General features: G+C 51.6%; 1 protein-coding gene across 7 annotated transcripts; it reads left to right on the forward strand.

The window, feature by feature from the left end:
* The first annotated feature begins 406 nt into the window (after positions 1-406).
* Positions 407-9,374, forward strand: LOC120390815 (macrophage mannose receptor 1-like). 7 transcript variants are annotated; one of them, XM_039513705.1, is made up of 8 exons: positions 407-619; positions 934-1,038; positions 1,432-1,536; positions 2,491-2,616; positions 3,392-3,802; positions 5,617-5,762; positions 7,531-7,643; positions 8,604-9,374. In XM_039513705.1, exons 1-8 carry the CDS (start codon positions 532-534, stop codon positions 8,728-8,730), a joined length of 1,221 nt encoding a protein of 406 aa, XP_039369639.1. In that variant the 5' UTR covers positions 407-531; the 3' UTR covers positions 8,731-9,374. The 7 variants fall into 7 exon arrangements, with proteins under 7 accessions (XP_039369639.1, XP_039369640.1, XP_039369643.1 ...); XM_039513706.1 differs by having other exon boundaries at positions 2,554-2,616; XM_039513709.1 differs by lacking the exon at positions 7,531-7,643.
* Positions 9,375-15,425: the final 6,051 nt, after the last annotated feature.

Raw genomic sequence — 15,425 nt, forward strand, 5'->3', positions numbered from 1 at the left:
TTGATTGCCGTCTATAAGTACCTATGTCAGGAACAGGAATAATGGGCTTTTCAGTCTAACAAAGAAAGGCATCCAATGGCTGGAAATTGAAGCTACACAAATTCAGACTGGAAATAAGGGGTACATTTCTTGACCGTGAGGGTAATTAATCATCAGAACAATTTACCAAGGGTGAGTGTGGATTCTCCATCACTGACTGGATGTTTTTCTAAAAGCTCTGCTCTAGGGATTATTTTGGGGCTGTTCTTGGCTTGTGTTATACAGGAGGTCAGATGATCACAGTGGTTCCTCTGGCCTTGGACTCTATGAATCTGGGAGCAGGCGGAGGCCGCACAGACTGGCCCTCCAGCCCCAGCTGGGAGGCGTGCCCGAGCTCTGCAGCGTTCCCATCAAGGGACTGCCTCTTTAGGCCCCCTGCTGCTTTTCTCCCTCCCTCCTGGAGGCCTTATCAGCTGGCAAACACATGTGAGCAGCCCAGTCAGTTGGCAGAGCTGTGACCACACGGGACTCCCAGCTGCACAGTCTGGCCCCATGGCCTTCAAGGCAACATACAGCAATGTCGACATCATTGAACCAGGACAAGAGGAGCCGTGGGGTTCTGAGCCAAGGGAGAAGGCAGGTATGGAGCAGCCGGCACTCTCCACATGTCTCTGATTAAGGAGCATTGGGCCTGGCCAGTACCTGCAAGGAGCCCTCACAGGAACACCTAGGATGCTGCAGGGAGTGGGACAGCACTCAAAAGGGGGTGCTTTCCCTTGTGCAGTGCTAGAGGGCGCTGTTCTGCAGGAAGAGGGTGGGGTTCAGTAGGGGGCTCTGTCCCCTGGCAGTCTGTACTGGCCCCAGTGCGGTGCCGGGGACACTGACAGCCACGGGGGGGCTGTGGGTGCTGATGGAGCCAGTGGGGGAGCTGTCACCCTGTACTTCCCTCTCTAGCTGTCAGCGATGTGTACACTGAAGAGGAGAGCCAATATGAGACGGCCGACCCAGCTGTTGGAGCAAGGAGGAGGCCAATGGAGCAGCGGGAGGCTCGGGCTCCAAGTAATGGGTTTGGGACTGGCTGGCAGGAGAGTCAGATGTGCTGGGTTCTGTTCCTGGCTCTGGGAGGAGACCGTGATCTAGTGGGTGAGGGTGGGGCTGGGAATCAGGACTACTGGGGTTCCCCTCCCCAGCTCTGGGAGGGAAGTGGGGTCTAATGGTTAGAGTGGCTAGAAATGGGAGCTGGGAGTCAGGACTTCTGGGTTCCTGCAAGCATGTGGCCGAAGTCACGTGGTCCATCTGTTCACTACTCTGTGCCTCAGTTTCCCATCCATAGAATGAAGATTGTGCTCCCAGAAGTGGGGAATTCATTACTGGAGAGGGGTGTGCCCTCTGATGGATGCTCTGACTGTGAGGGCAATGTACTGTTTCCATATTGATTTCCCAACCCCCTAGAGTGGGAGTGGAGACTGGGCCAGCGGTGGATTTTGGCCTGCGCAACTGTCCTGGGAGTCTCTGTGCTGCTGAACCTGCTGCTCCTCACACTTGGTGTTGTCCGATGTAAGTACTTCCCTCCCTTCACTCACATTTGCATGGATGTCTCCCATCCACTGTTAAGAGGGCATCTCTCCCCCGATTGCCCAGGATGCAGCTTCTAGCACCCACTTGGTACACTGGCAAACAAGGCCCTCCATGCTCTCTCCTTTGCTGCCTCCCAGGTGTGGGGGGCAGCAAAGGAGAATCTCCCTATAAACACCCACAAAGCCACTGCATTATCCTTCTTTGCATCCCTCCACAGAACGCTCCTCTGCTGAAATGCCTACAGAAAGCATGACAACAGTCAGACAGCTGATGCACTGAGCCCACGGCCCGTTGGGCTGACCAATATCATCTCACTATTTCCTTGTATCTCCCCATCTGTGTCTGTCTGTCCCCATTTCTTGACCTTGTCTTATACAGATTGTGAACTCTGTGCAACAGAGACCATCTGTTTGCTCTGTTTGTACAGCGCCTAGCACCATGGAGTCCTGGGCTAGAGTCTGGGACACCATAATACACCAATAAATAATGCCTGGTGCCCAGCTCAGTGGGGTCCTGGGCCATGATGGGCTCTGAGGCACTACTGGAATACAAAGAAAGTACCATCTTCCCCCATAGTGCTGCTTCCCACCAGGCTGGGCCCCAAGGCTGGCCAGGCTGGGAATGGCTTGTGTCTCCTCTGACTAGACCCCTCATCCCTCCAGGATGGGGCTAGAGGGAGCTTTCCTGGTTGCTGCAGCGTGAGTGTTACAGCCAGCCAGGAGGGCTCTGTCACAGGCTCGGGGGCGGGGGGGGGAGACAAGACTGCTATGGATGAGCTGACCCTGCCTTTGCGGGTGAGCTAAGGACAGTCAGAAGGTCCAGCCTGCTTCCAGTAGACAGTAGCTCTGGGCACTGCAAAGACTGCTGGGCCGTGTGCCCAGGGCAAGGGCAGAGATAAGGTGATCTGGTGCCTGGTGGCTCCTGTCTCCCCAGTGTTTCTCAACACAGCTGCTATGACATGGCCAAGACCACTGGTGATGTTTCCATCTCCTGCAGACATGGAGACGGCCAGCACCCTTGAGAGAATGCAAGTGGAGAACCAGCTGCTCCGGAATGTGGGTGAGTTTCTGTGGTGGCGAATCCCAGACCTTTGGCCACATCTGTGCCCAGCTGGCTCCACATGCTGAGCTCCCGGTGGCCCCTGCCTCCCAACGCTTCCTGAAACTGTGGGGCTCCGGAGTCAGGTGGACTGGCCCTTCCTCCCTCCCCTCACTCCTTTTGCTGGGTAGAGTTGCCAGGTGTCAGGTCAAAAAGGGGACCTGTCAAATGTCCAGTCAGTACTGCTGACCAGACACTAAAAGTAACTGCAATCAGCCTCCCTGCTGAGAGGGCAGGAAGAGCAGCAGCTACTGACAGAGAACTGGCTCCCAGATCCTCGGCTCCAGCCTCTGGCTCTGGGGACAGTCCAACCCACTGTGACCCTATTTCTTCTGCTTCAACCCCTTGCTCCAATGACCACTCCTGCCCTCTCCACCCTTCTGTGCCCTAATTGTCCCCAGCCCCTTGCTTTGGGGACCAGTGCTCCCCCTGCCCTGCTGTTCCACGATTGCCCCTGGCCCCTCACTCCAAGGACTGACTTTTTCTGAACCAAAGCCCAGATTGGGCAGGCTCTGCGGCAGTTCCTCCCAGCCCAGCTCTGCAGGTGGCAGGTAAGCCCTAGGGGAGGGGGAGGCAGAGCAGGAGATAAGGCCTGGTTGGGGGGGGAGAGGCGGGGCAGGGGTATCCAGTTTTCAGCAATTCGAGAGTTGGTTTGGGGCTGGGCCCTGTCCTCGCAGCCAGGCTCCCATTGCTTGTGGTGTCCCTGCCCCAGCACTCACCCCCTCTTTCCACCTAGGCTCTCCAGTTTCTGGCTTCTTCCTGATCTACAGTGAGTCACACCAGCTGTGCGTGGATGTGACAGCTGGTGGCTCCCTGACAGCTGCGCCCTGCACCCCTGGCGCCCCCAGCCAGCACTTCCAGTGGCTGTCTCAGGGCCAGCTGCTGAGTGTGGCCCACCAGCAGTGCGTAGCTGTGCCAAAGCGGCTCAACCGAATCGCTGTGCGCCTGGAGCCCTGCAAGGCCCACAGGGAGCTGCAGCACTGGGAGTGCCGGGCAAACGGGCTGCTGGCCCTCGCCAAGGAGAACCTCTACTTCAACTATGGCAACAGCCAGAGCCATGTGGTGATGCTGTACACAGGGGATGGGCCCTGGAGCCGTTGGGTCGTCTATGGGAGCCGTGAGGACCTCTGCTCCTGCGCCTGTCATGGTGAGTTCCACAGGACCCACCTGGCCCTGTGGTCTTCACCTCAAACACTCCAGCCAGTGTCCCTCCCTGGCCTAGCTCCAAGCCATGACGGTGCTGCCCATGTACCTGTCCAGCAGTTCTAGAACAACTTGTATAGTGGGAGTGCTGACAGCCACTGACCCAAACTGTAAGCCCTGTATATAATGGACACCACTTCAAGCTGTACCCCCAGCATCCCTAGTTCCAGCAGCTATGAACCTGCCCCACCCACATTCTAACCACCAGATCCCCACTCCTATCCCAAAGCTGGGAATAGAATCCAAGAGTCCCATCTGAAATCATCGCACCCCATGGGGTTTCTGGGACTCCTTTTGCTGAAAATGAGGACAAGGACTGTCTGGTCTCCATTAATGGCTACCTTGTCTCAGGAGCTCCTGTCCCATGGGCAGGGCCTTCACATCCAATAGTTGCAGGCTCTGGATCCTCCCTACAGAGCTGTGCTCCATTGTAAATGTGACCCAGATGTTACAGATATCAGCCTGAGTTGGCTCTGAGAGGCGGGGAGCTGCCCCTGCAGCATATCAGTGGGGAGATGACTCTGAAATCTAAGGCTTTGGCTACACTTGCACTTCAAAGCGCTGCCACGGCAGCGCTGCTGTGGCAGCGCTTTGAAGCGCTAAGTGTAGTCAAAGCGCCAGCGCTGGGAGAGAGCTCTCCCAGCGCTGTCCGTACTCTACCTCCCTGTGGGGAATAACGTACAGCGCTGGGAGCCGCGCTCCCAACGCTGGGGCTTTGACCACACTGGCGCTTTGCAGCGCCGCAATTTGCAGCGCTGGAGAGGGTGTGTTTTCACACCCTGCTGCAGCGCTGCAAATTTGCAAGTGTAGCCAAGGCCTAAGGCCCTGTAAGGCCTGGTCTAGCTGCGCTGAAGTCTGTGGGAGCCTTTCCATGGAGTTCAGTGGCTGAAACCAACCCTTCCACATTGCCCTTAATTTGTTCACCCTCACAGGGCTCCGTCCTAGTGCCCCTTGCCATCCTGCTGACTGCAGATTGTGCTAGCTGAGCCACCAAGCGACAAGCCACCCACTTGGGTCAAATGCAGCACGGGGCAGACACAGGGACAGCCCAAACCCCTGCCCCATCCCGTCCCACATGCTGCTTACCCTCTAATTCCCAGCCCTCTGCTGTGATTATTTGTGTGGCTGCATGCTGGCTGAGCAGCCTACAGGATCTCTGCTCATGTTGGCCCTGCCACTGGCCCCTGTGGCGAATTTGCCTGCTATCCTGCTTCCTTCTATGGCTCAGCCCATTGAGGTGTATGAATTCTTGCCCCAGGATGGGGTTAAGTCCCTGGGGCAGCACTGGGTGGCATGTGGAGGTGGGGGGTCTGTATCCAGAGCATGGGTGTCTCCCCTGGGTATTGGCACAGGGCTAGTGAAGGCCATTCCAGTGACTTGCCTTGGGTCCAGGGGCTGCATCTGGTTGGCATGAAACACTGAGCTGGGGGTGCTGCAGCCTTCTATGACTGTACCAGCATGTATGGCTCCACCTTAACCCAAGAGGAAGGGGGCAGAGAGCAGTGCATGCTGGGATCGCTAGTCTCTTTAGGTTGCATCTCCACATTAAGGCTTTGCAGGGCCTTTGCTCTAGTCTCAGGTGCCAAGAGGAGCAGAGACCTGCTGGCAAGCACCAGGGAGAGGGCAGCAGAGGCAGACCCAAGAATCCAGGCTGCTGGGCTTCCCTGCTAGTCTCTGCAGACTGCCCTTGATCCTGAGGCTGCCCGGATATTCCCCTGCCCTGATGACTAACATGGTCCCTCCTCCCCTTGCCCTCAGTCTGCACCCCATGTCGCAGGGGGTGGACTTTCTTCCAGGACAGATGCTACTTCCACTCCTGCTCCCTGGGCACCTGGGATACTGCCAACCGCTCCTGTGCCTCTCTAGGTGCCCTGCTCCTCCAGGTGACCAGCTTTGCTGAGCAGGTGAGAGATGACCATGTGTGGGGCAGCAGGGTGTCCTGGGGGTTATGGGGGCACTGGGGTATAGGGGGAAGCATGGGAGGGGGGAAGGCAGATGGGAGGAGCTGGGGAAGGGATCCAGGAGCAGAGTGGGGAGCTAGGATGAGTGCAGCCTGAACAGTGACTCAGCAACAGGGAGGGGATCCTGGGTTGGAGGCAATAATTAGAGGGGCCAGAAGGGAAGAGAGCCAGACTGGGTCAGGGAGAGAGCCCTCTGAATCCCCTCATTCTCACTGGAGACCCAGCCAAGGTGTGAGACCAAATTGCCAGCCAATCAGTGAAATGGATCACAGAAACAACTGGCTGCAATGGTCCCTGCCCCACCAGTGCAACAGCCCTTCCCCCTCGCTGGGTCCCCTCCTGTCACACTGTCTGGAGTGGCTCACAGCCATGAGTGCCAAGCTCAGGGCAGACTGTCAGTATGCAGGGCATACACCCCAAATTAGCTGTACGTTCAATAGTTAGATATCACCAACCAGTTAACAAATGTGAACTCCTGAAGCACTACACCAGTCTTGCCACAGACAGTTCTCTGGGGCTCCAGTCTATATTGCCAGCTAGGGCTAGTGAGAGCTGGTTGCCATACACCAAAGATCACAAAAGATATCGGTTGCTTCCAGTCCCAAGAGACCGGTCACTTACCCCCAGTCAATTTGTACCTCAGATCTCTCACCAAAGTCGATGCTTGTAGCCAATTCAACTGGAAACTAAGGATTTATTAACTAGGAAAAGGAAATGAGAGAGATTTGCAGGTAACGTGTATACACAAATGAGTTACAGTCTATGGTTCCAAAAGGTGGCAGAACTGTAGTAATCTGTCCACTGAATGCCTTTTAGGGCCAACCCAGCTTGACTTGGGTCTCTCTGCTCCTTTTTCCTAGCTCCAGCCCTGTGAGAGTCCAAACAGCAAAGATGAGAATTTCTTGTGTCCCTGTTTTATTCCCCTCTTCCAGCATTCAAGCTGATGGGATGGGCTTTCTTATACGTAGCACCTTCATGGGTGTGAGAGGGCCATCTCTTTGGATCATGATGTTCCATAATGGCCCATTTTGTTTTTGACAGGCCTTCCAAATGGGCGGGGAACCATTCTGCCTGACTGGGTTCATAGGTTCAGAGCAGGCACTTTTACAATTAAGTAAAACTTACATATCACCTTATAGCATGGGATACAAACAGTACAAGTGAAATTAAGGCGTGCAGCAACTTACAAGCGTTCCATAGAGTCTAAACCCAGCTTTACAGGTCTAACAGCTGTCTTGAACAATACTGACCTACAGGTCAGCTGGTCTGGTTTCCAGCTATGTATTTGTCAGTGCTCAGCTGACGCCTGTAGCCTTGACAAGAGCTGGCACCTGGTCTGCCAGCATCACACAGCCCATCCCTCCTCACTGTGCTCCCTCCCTCGGCCCCTCTCCAGTTTACCTCATTGGGCAGCAGGAGCTGCAGAGGGGAAGGTTCTTGCACTGTGGGGAGGATTGTGGGGCTGCCACAAGTCAAGGAGAGAGATGCCATGAGCAGCAGCAGACACTGCACTCAGCAGGTCCCTCAGGGCTTCTGGGGGCCAGCGTAACCCTGGCACCATGTCATATTGAGCCCCTGCTTCACCACTTATCCCTGCTGAAACCCCACAGGCAGCACTGGGGCCTGTCCATGTCCAGCAGCCCCTGTGCTGCAGGGGTGAGTGGAGGATTGGGCGCCAACCCCAGAGTAACACTATTCTCTCTGACCTCAGGCTCACATCGTGGCTTCCATGAAAGCACCATCCTCCTGGATGGGCCTCACGGACCAGGCACTCGAGGGGGCTTGGATTTGGGTGGACGGGACTCACTCAGCAGCCAATGCCAGGTATTGGAGACTGTGTCTGGGCTGAGAGGCCCTAAATAGCCTAGAATAGTTGGAGCCATACAGTGGGGAAAATGTCCCTCAATCCTGACATGCAGCCTCCTGCTGTTCCAGACCTGGGTTCTCCCCAGGGCTGTCCCTAGGGTGGATGCAGGGCCGAGTTTCTATCTGCCAAGGGGTGCTCCCCCTGGCTCTGCCCAGGCCCCGCCCCACTCCACCCCTTCCCCCAGCTCCCCTCCCCACCCTGCCTCTTCCCACCCTGGCCCCGCCTTTTTCCCCATCCAGTTCCACTCCCTCCCCCCAACGTGCTGTGCCCTTGCTCCTCCCTCCTGGTCTCCAGGCTTTAACTTGCCTGGTGTAGTTGATCCCAGTATCTCCCACCTCCCTGCTGTCCCACTTTGGGAACTGACACCCCCCCCACCCCCGATTGTCCCTCTGGTCCCTGGGGTGGGATGTGAGGAAGCAACTTCCAGGAACCTAGTCATATGGGACAATGTTTGTGGGGGAGGAGCTGAGGCCATGGGGAGTTCTGATACCCCCACCTGACTATGCAGAGATGCTCTGGGGGAGAAGTGAGATGGGGATTGTCTCCTCAGTTCTGCCCACTCCAGTCCCTGCAAGCCCCAGTCCCTATGACACCTGTGGCCCCCAGCACTCCCCCACCCACACTGTGGGGGTCATTGGGCAGAGTAGGTGGTCGCAGGAGGCCACAGGCGGTCATGGGGATTGAAGGGGGCCACAGCACAGGTGTCATGGGGACTGGGGCTTGCAGGGGCTGGTGGCTGCCATGAGGCAACAGGGACTGCAGGGAACATGGGGACTGGGAGTCACAGGGGCTTGTGACTGCAGGGGGGTGATGGGCTGGGGACTGCACAGGCTGGTGGCTGTGGGGATTGTGGGGGTCACAGGGGCTGTAGCATTACCAGCCCTGCTCTACCTTGTTCTTCCTGTTTTGGTTTCCAGCTATTGGCAGAGAGGGGAGCCCAATGGCGGGCAGAAGGAGAACTGTGCGCTGGCACGGCAGGATGGGCACTGGTATGATGCCCCATGCACGGAGCAGCATCACTGGGTGTGTGAGGGGGAGCTCTGAGCCTGCTTGGACTAGCCACCGAGCAACCTGGCCAGGCTCTGGCCCTCCCCCTGCCCCACCCCTCTGTCCCCCACTGTGACCCAAGGACCTCTTGATGCCAACTAGCAGAGGGCACTAGGGGTGCAAGCTATATGGACTGGTGATATTTACGGAGTTGTGTATCTGCACAAATATTATGTTCTTAAGGTCTGTGTCTAGGTACTGGCCATCGGGAAAGGGGAAAAGCAGATTTTCTTTCAGGCAAGAAATGTTAATCTCTCTGCCTGCTTACATGTAAAACAAGTACTGTATGGTTCACAATGGGCATCCACTCAGAAGTCTGAGCTGAATGCTAATGAAGAATTGTGAAATCTTCAAAGAGAGGAAATTAACAGGAGCAATTAAACAGTAGGAGTTATAAGAACATAAGACCAACCATACGGGGTCAGACCAATGGTGCATCTAGCCTAGTATCCTGTCTTCCAATAGTGGTCTATGTCAGGTGCTTAAGAGGGAATGACGGAACACGCAATTATCGAATGATCCATCCTCTGTCGTCCATAACCAGCTTCTGGCAAACAGAGGCTAGGGACATTCATAGCATGGGGTTATGTCCCTGCCCATCCTGGCTAATAGCCATTGATGGACCTATCCTCCATGAATTTATGTAGTACTTTTTTTTAACCCTGTTATAGTTTTGGCCTTCACAACATCCCCTGGCAGAGTTCCACAGGTTGACTATGCATTTTGTCTGTTTAAAATCTGCTGCCTATTAATTTCATTGTGTGACCTCCAATCCTTGGTTCTCCTCATTATCCTGTTTAGGGGTAAGACAAGAAACTTTTGAAACTCTATCAGGGTGTGGATTAGCCCCTGGTATCCTTCACTCTGTGAGGACAAGCTATCAGCAGGGGATGGGGCAGGCAGGAGAAGGGGTCTCAACCAAACTGGTTGAAAACACAGAGAGAGAACTTGGGGTAAGCGTGTAGGAGACAGGAGACTGCCTTGAGAATTTAAGTTTAGACCTGTGATGGACTTCATAGAATATTAGGGTTAGACGAGACCTCAGGAGGTCATCTAGTCTAACCCCCTGCTCAAAGCAGGGCCAACCCCAACTAAATCATCCCAGCCAGGGCTTTGTCAAGCCAGGCCTTAAAAACCTCTAAGGATGGAGATTCTACCACCTCCCTAGGTAACCCATTCCAGTGCTTCACCACCCTCCTAGTGAAATAGTGTTTTCTAATATCCAACCTAGACCTCCCCCACTGCAACTTGAGACCATTGCTTCTTGTTCTGTCATCTGCCACCACTTTGAACAGCCGAGCTCCATCCTCTTTGGAACCTTCAGGTAATTGAAGGCTGCTGTCAAATCCCTCCTCTCTCTTGTCTTCTGCAGACTAAATAACCCCAGTTCCCTCAGCATCTCCATGTAAGTCATGTTCCCCAGCCCCCTAATCATTTTTGTTGCTCTCCGCTGGACTCTCTCCAAATTGTCCACATCCCTTCTGTAAGTGGGGGGACCAAAACTGGATGCAATACTCCAGGTGTGGCCTCACCAGTGCCAAATAAAGGGAATAATCACTTCCCTCGATCTGCTGGCAATGCTCCTACTACTACTTAGCCAATCGGTCCCCAGCCTGTAGCAGTGCATGAGATTCTTCCTTCCTAAGTGCAGGACTCTGCATTTGTCCTTGTTGAACCTCATCAGATTTTTTTTTTGGCTGAAGCCTCCAATTTGTCTAGGTCACTCTGGACCCTATCTCTACCCTCCAGCATATCTACCTCCCCACCAGTTTAGTGTCATCTGCAAACTTGCTGAGGGTGAAATTAATCCCGTCATCCAGATAATTAATAAAGATATTGAACCAGTGTTTTCCCCAGGAATTGAAATTAGGGGGTGTGATGTTGCAGTCTATATGGTTTTATAAAAATATGCTAATGAGTGAATATAATGTAACTGAAATATCCTTCATGCAAAAGGTCTCTTGTAAGGTATCATTACAAAGCTTATAATCTACTGAGTGTGATCATCCTATTTGTATAAATGTATCATTCTTGTATCTGAAACTAGAAATATAAAATATAACTCTGAGGGCCTATTATAATTATGCAAAGTGTGGGCCATTAATGGTGGTTTGGAATCTTGATGACTCCCATTAACCAAGACAATTGTCTGCAGATGGGTGTGTTTTACCTGTAAGTCTTCCGGTATACCTGTGTGCTGGCAAATGGGCAGTGATGTCTTGCAGTGATATGTGATCATGTCACCTGAACTGGAATCCATCTTTAACCTGCTGTCTTTCCATTGAGAAGGAGGGGGTGGGAACCCAGAGAGGGACAAAGGATTCCCACCTTATGCAAAAGATATATAAAGGGGTGGAACAGAACAAAGGGAAGGGAGCCATCATGAAGAATCCCCCAGGGCCACCAAGGGGGGGGGCAAGTGGGGCAATTTTCCTTGGGCCCCACAGGGGCCCCCACAAGAATATCGTATTCTATAGTATTGCAACTTTTTTTATGGAAGGGGCCCCTGAAATTGCTTTGTCCCAGGCCCCCTGAATCCTCTGGGCAGCCCTGGAATCCCCTAGCTACCACCTGAGTTGGAACAAGAGCTGGACCAGGGGAAATAATTGTGCCCAGGCCTGGAAGGTGTCCAGTCTGAGGAAAAAACTTACTGAAGCATCTCATCCTGAGGGTGAGATTATCTGTATTCAGTTTGGTTAGACATAGATTTGCACATTTTATTTTATTTTGCTTGGTAACTTACTTTGTTCTGTCTGTTACTACTTGGAACCACTTAAATCCTACTTTCTGTATTTAATAAAATCACTTTTTACTTATTAATTAACTCAGAGTGTGTATTAATACCTGGGGGAGCAAACAGCTGTGCATCTGGAACAGCCTTCCAAGGGGAGTAGTGGGGGCAAAAGACATATCTGGCTTCAAGACTAAGCTTGATAAGTTTATGGAGGGGATGGGATGATGGGATAGCCTAATTTTGGCAATTAATTGATCTTTGATTATTAGCAGGTAAATATGCCCAATGGTCTGTGATGGGATGTTAGATGGGGTGAGATCTGAGTTACTATAGAGAATTCTTTCCTGGGTGTCTGGCTGGTGAGTCTTGCCCACATGCTCAGGGTTTAACTGGTCGCCATATTTGGGGTCGGGAAGGAATTTTCCTCCAGGGAAGATTGGCAGAGGCCCTGGAGGTTTTTCGCCTTCCTCTGCAGCATGGGGCACAGGTCACTTGCTGAAGGATTTTCTGCACCTTAAGGTCTTTAAACCATGATTTGAGGACTTCAATAACTCAGACATAGGTTAGGGGTTTGTTACAGGAGTGGGTGGGTGAGAGTCTGTGGCCTGCGTTGTGCAGGAGGTCAGACTAGATGACCATAATGGTCCCTTCTGACCTTATGAGTTTACCCTGTATAAGCTTTATACTGGGTAAAACAGATTTATTTGGGTTTAGACCCTATTGGGAGTTGGGCATCTGAGTGTGAAAGACAGGAACACTTCTGTTAGCTGCTTTCAGGTAAACCTGCAGCTTTGGGGCAAGTAATTCAGACCGCAGACGGGAGTGTCTGGCTCAGCAAGACAGGATGCTGGGGCCCTGAGCTGGCAGGGAAAGCAGGAGCAGAGGTAATCTTGGCACATCAGGTGGCAGCTCCCAAGGGCAGTTCTGTGATCTAACCTGTCACGGGGGGGGGGGGGGGTGTTCGCATTTACGGGGCGGGGTGGTGGTGGTGAGGGCCGATGATGGATTAGACCCTGAGAGTGAAGATGGGCTGTATGGCACCATAGAGAAGTTTGCAGCTCCATCAAATGCACAAGCAGCCATCTGTTTGGGGTCCAATTGACAAGCATTTAATGGATGTGGGTTGTCACAGATGCAGCCGATGTGTCTAGAACATCTAGAAATGCATTTACTAGCCTACCACTGACATCAAGATAATGTACACAATGACTTAATACTTGCCCATTTGCATCGGTGCATTCATTAGCCATGTATGCAAATTTTTGAATGTGGTGAGAGACTTCTTCACTTTTTCAGCTGTTGAGTCTTTCACTGTTGGACCATATGCTTCCAGCCAGTCAGTTGAGTTTCTTGCAGAAAGATAGTGAGCATTCGCTGGTCTTGTTCAGAACCAGTGTTCAGCTTCAAGATGAACAAGTGACAATGCACTTAACGTTGGCCTCCAGTTGGTAGTGTGTGATATCTCTTGCTTAAATAGAAAGTATGATACCACACCCATGTTTGTTCACATGTCTCTTGAGGTTCGACCCAGCTCACAGTGATTTCAGCTGAGCTCTCAGTGGGGGAACCTTGCTGCTAGTGCAGACTGGGCCCTCTCTTCACTTAGACCTGATTATCAGTGATTTCAGCTCTAGAGGTCACTTAACAAAACAAAAGACTCTCTATGGAGCCTAATCAGCTCTGTCTTTAAACAGTGGAGAGGGGCAGGTCAAATAGTATTTGTGACTCAGGCAGACCATCAAGCAAAACACCTGTCCCCACCCTCTCTCTTGATGCCCTCAATCAGCGCAGGCTAAGTACAGTTCCACTGCCCTTTACTCATACAATAAGAATAACAACATTTCATCCCCCCGCCCTCCCCCCCAAAATCTATCACTTGGGCAACACAGCTCCGTTTGCTGGATACCTAGGTAGATTAGGTGTGACTGTAAACACAATCTGGTCCTGAAGTCTTTCCCTCCAGCTCATCACTAGCTGTCAGGGAAAGCTCATTTAGACTTTGTTTACAGATCATAATTTGGCCAGCATCACTGAAATGAATGCACTGACATCGTCATAAAAACAGAAGCTATATAAGGAAGCTGTGTTCACATTTTTCAAATCTATTATACTTTTTCAGCTACATGTATTTTATCATACACTTTATATGCTTTTAAAGTATGTATTAATGTTTCAATTTCAATTCAGATTTCCAAACAATCAGTAAATTGGCAACACTACATGTAACTAATACACAAAACTGGGGTGGGGGGAATTCAGAGGAGTGTAGGGAAATCCCTCAGTTGAACAAAACCGGCCCCAGGACTGACCCCCCTGGGGCACTCCGCTTGATACCAGTTGCCAACTAGACATCGAGCCATTGATGACTACCCGTTGAGCCCGACAATCTAGGCAGCTTTCTATCCACCTTATAGTCCATTCATCCAATCCATACTTTTTTAACTTGCTGGCAAGAATACTGTGGGAGACCGTATCAAAAGCTCTGCTAAAGTCAAGATATATCACTTCCACTGCTTTCCCCATATCCACACAGCCAGTTATCTCATCATAGAAGGCAATCAGGTTGTCAGGTTGTCAGAAGACAATCAGACTTCCACAGAGTGCAACCTGGAACTGGGTTACCATTGAGCCCTCTGACATTCCAGTCTGGGCCCCCTCTCACACTGTGAAGCTGTGACAAGCTGCAGACTTCTCCCAGTCCTGCACTCACACAAATACTTAGGGTATGTCTTCACTAGCCATGTTAAAGCGCTTTTAACGTGGCTGTGTATTCGCAGCACCAGCTGTAAAAAAATCCAACCCCACGAGGGGAGTAGCTACCAGCACTAAGGAGTGTGGCTCCCAGTGCTGGTGCTCTGTCTACACTTCCACTTTACAGTACTGAAACCTACATCACTCAGGAGTGTGTTTTTCACACCCCTGAGTGAAAAAGTTGCATTGCTGTAAAGTGGCAGTGTAGACAAAGCCTTACACAGCCAGGTTCACACCCAGCTGCAGTTACATTAACGCTTCTCCTAGCGACTCATGAACTAACAATAGAGGGGTTCCAGCCAGCTCCTCCCGAGCTCCACAGCCTAGCACCCCAGAGCTGTGCTGGCTTGCACTAGTCAAAGGCCTGACCAGTGTACGTTTATTACCCAGTCCAGGTAGGAGAGGACAATGCACATTTTGTTTCTGAGCAGATTCTCCAAGCCCTTCAAGCAAAACACACTGTTTTAAGTAAAAAATATAAAACAGATTTATTAACTACACAAAGATAGATTTTAAATTATTATAAGTAATAGTGTACAGATCAAAGTTGGTTACCTAAGAAATAAACAAAATCGTAATCTAAATTCTATAGACAGGATTTGCAACAGGTACAAACAGTCCACCAATCTTCTATACACAGGCAGGGCTTTCTTCTTTCCCACCTGGGACCCCCTTCCCCAGTTCAGTCTTTTTTCCTGAGGTGTTTCCAGGTGTTGTAAGGGGAGTGAGTCCCCGTGATGATGTCACTTCCCCCTTTTATAGATTCTTCCATGGGCAGGGAACTTCATTGTCCCAAACAAAGTCCCCAGTACAGTTTGTGGAAAAATACAGGCACAAGATGGAGTCCAGTATTGCATTATCTAGTCACATGTCCTTGCATGCTTCGATGAGTCATAGCAGGCATTACCCATACATTGGCTGAAGCATCCACAGGAAAGTTCATCAGGTGAGGATAAGTTTTTCCCATGGCCCATTGTTTTAGTTGATGGACCATTACCTTAAATAGTTCATTCACAATGTGCTGGCTAGACTGGATGTAAACTGACTTGTGGGAGTTACCCAGGAGCAAGCACATTTGAAATACAGATGCATAGTCAATATTCATAACTCCAGGTACAAAAATGATACATGCATACAAATAGGATAATCATAGAATCATAGACTTTAAGGTCAGAAGGGACCATTATGATCATCTAGTCTGACCTCC

Source organism: Mauremys reevesii, linkage group 25, assembly GCF_016161935.1.
Source record: "Mauremys reevesii isolate NIE-2019 linkage group 25, ASM1616193v1, whole genome shotgun sequence".
Taxonomy (NCBI): domain Eukaryota; kingdom Metazoa; phylum Chordata; order Testudines; family Geoemydidae; genus Mauremys; species Mauremys reevesii.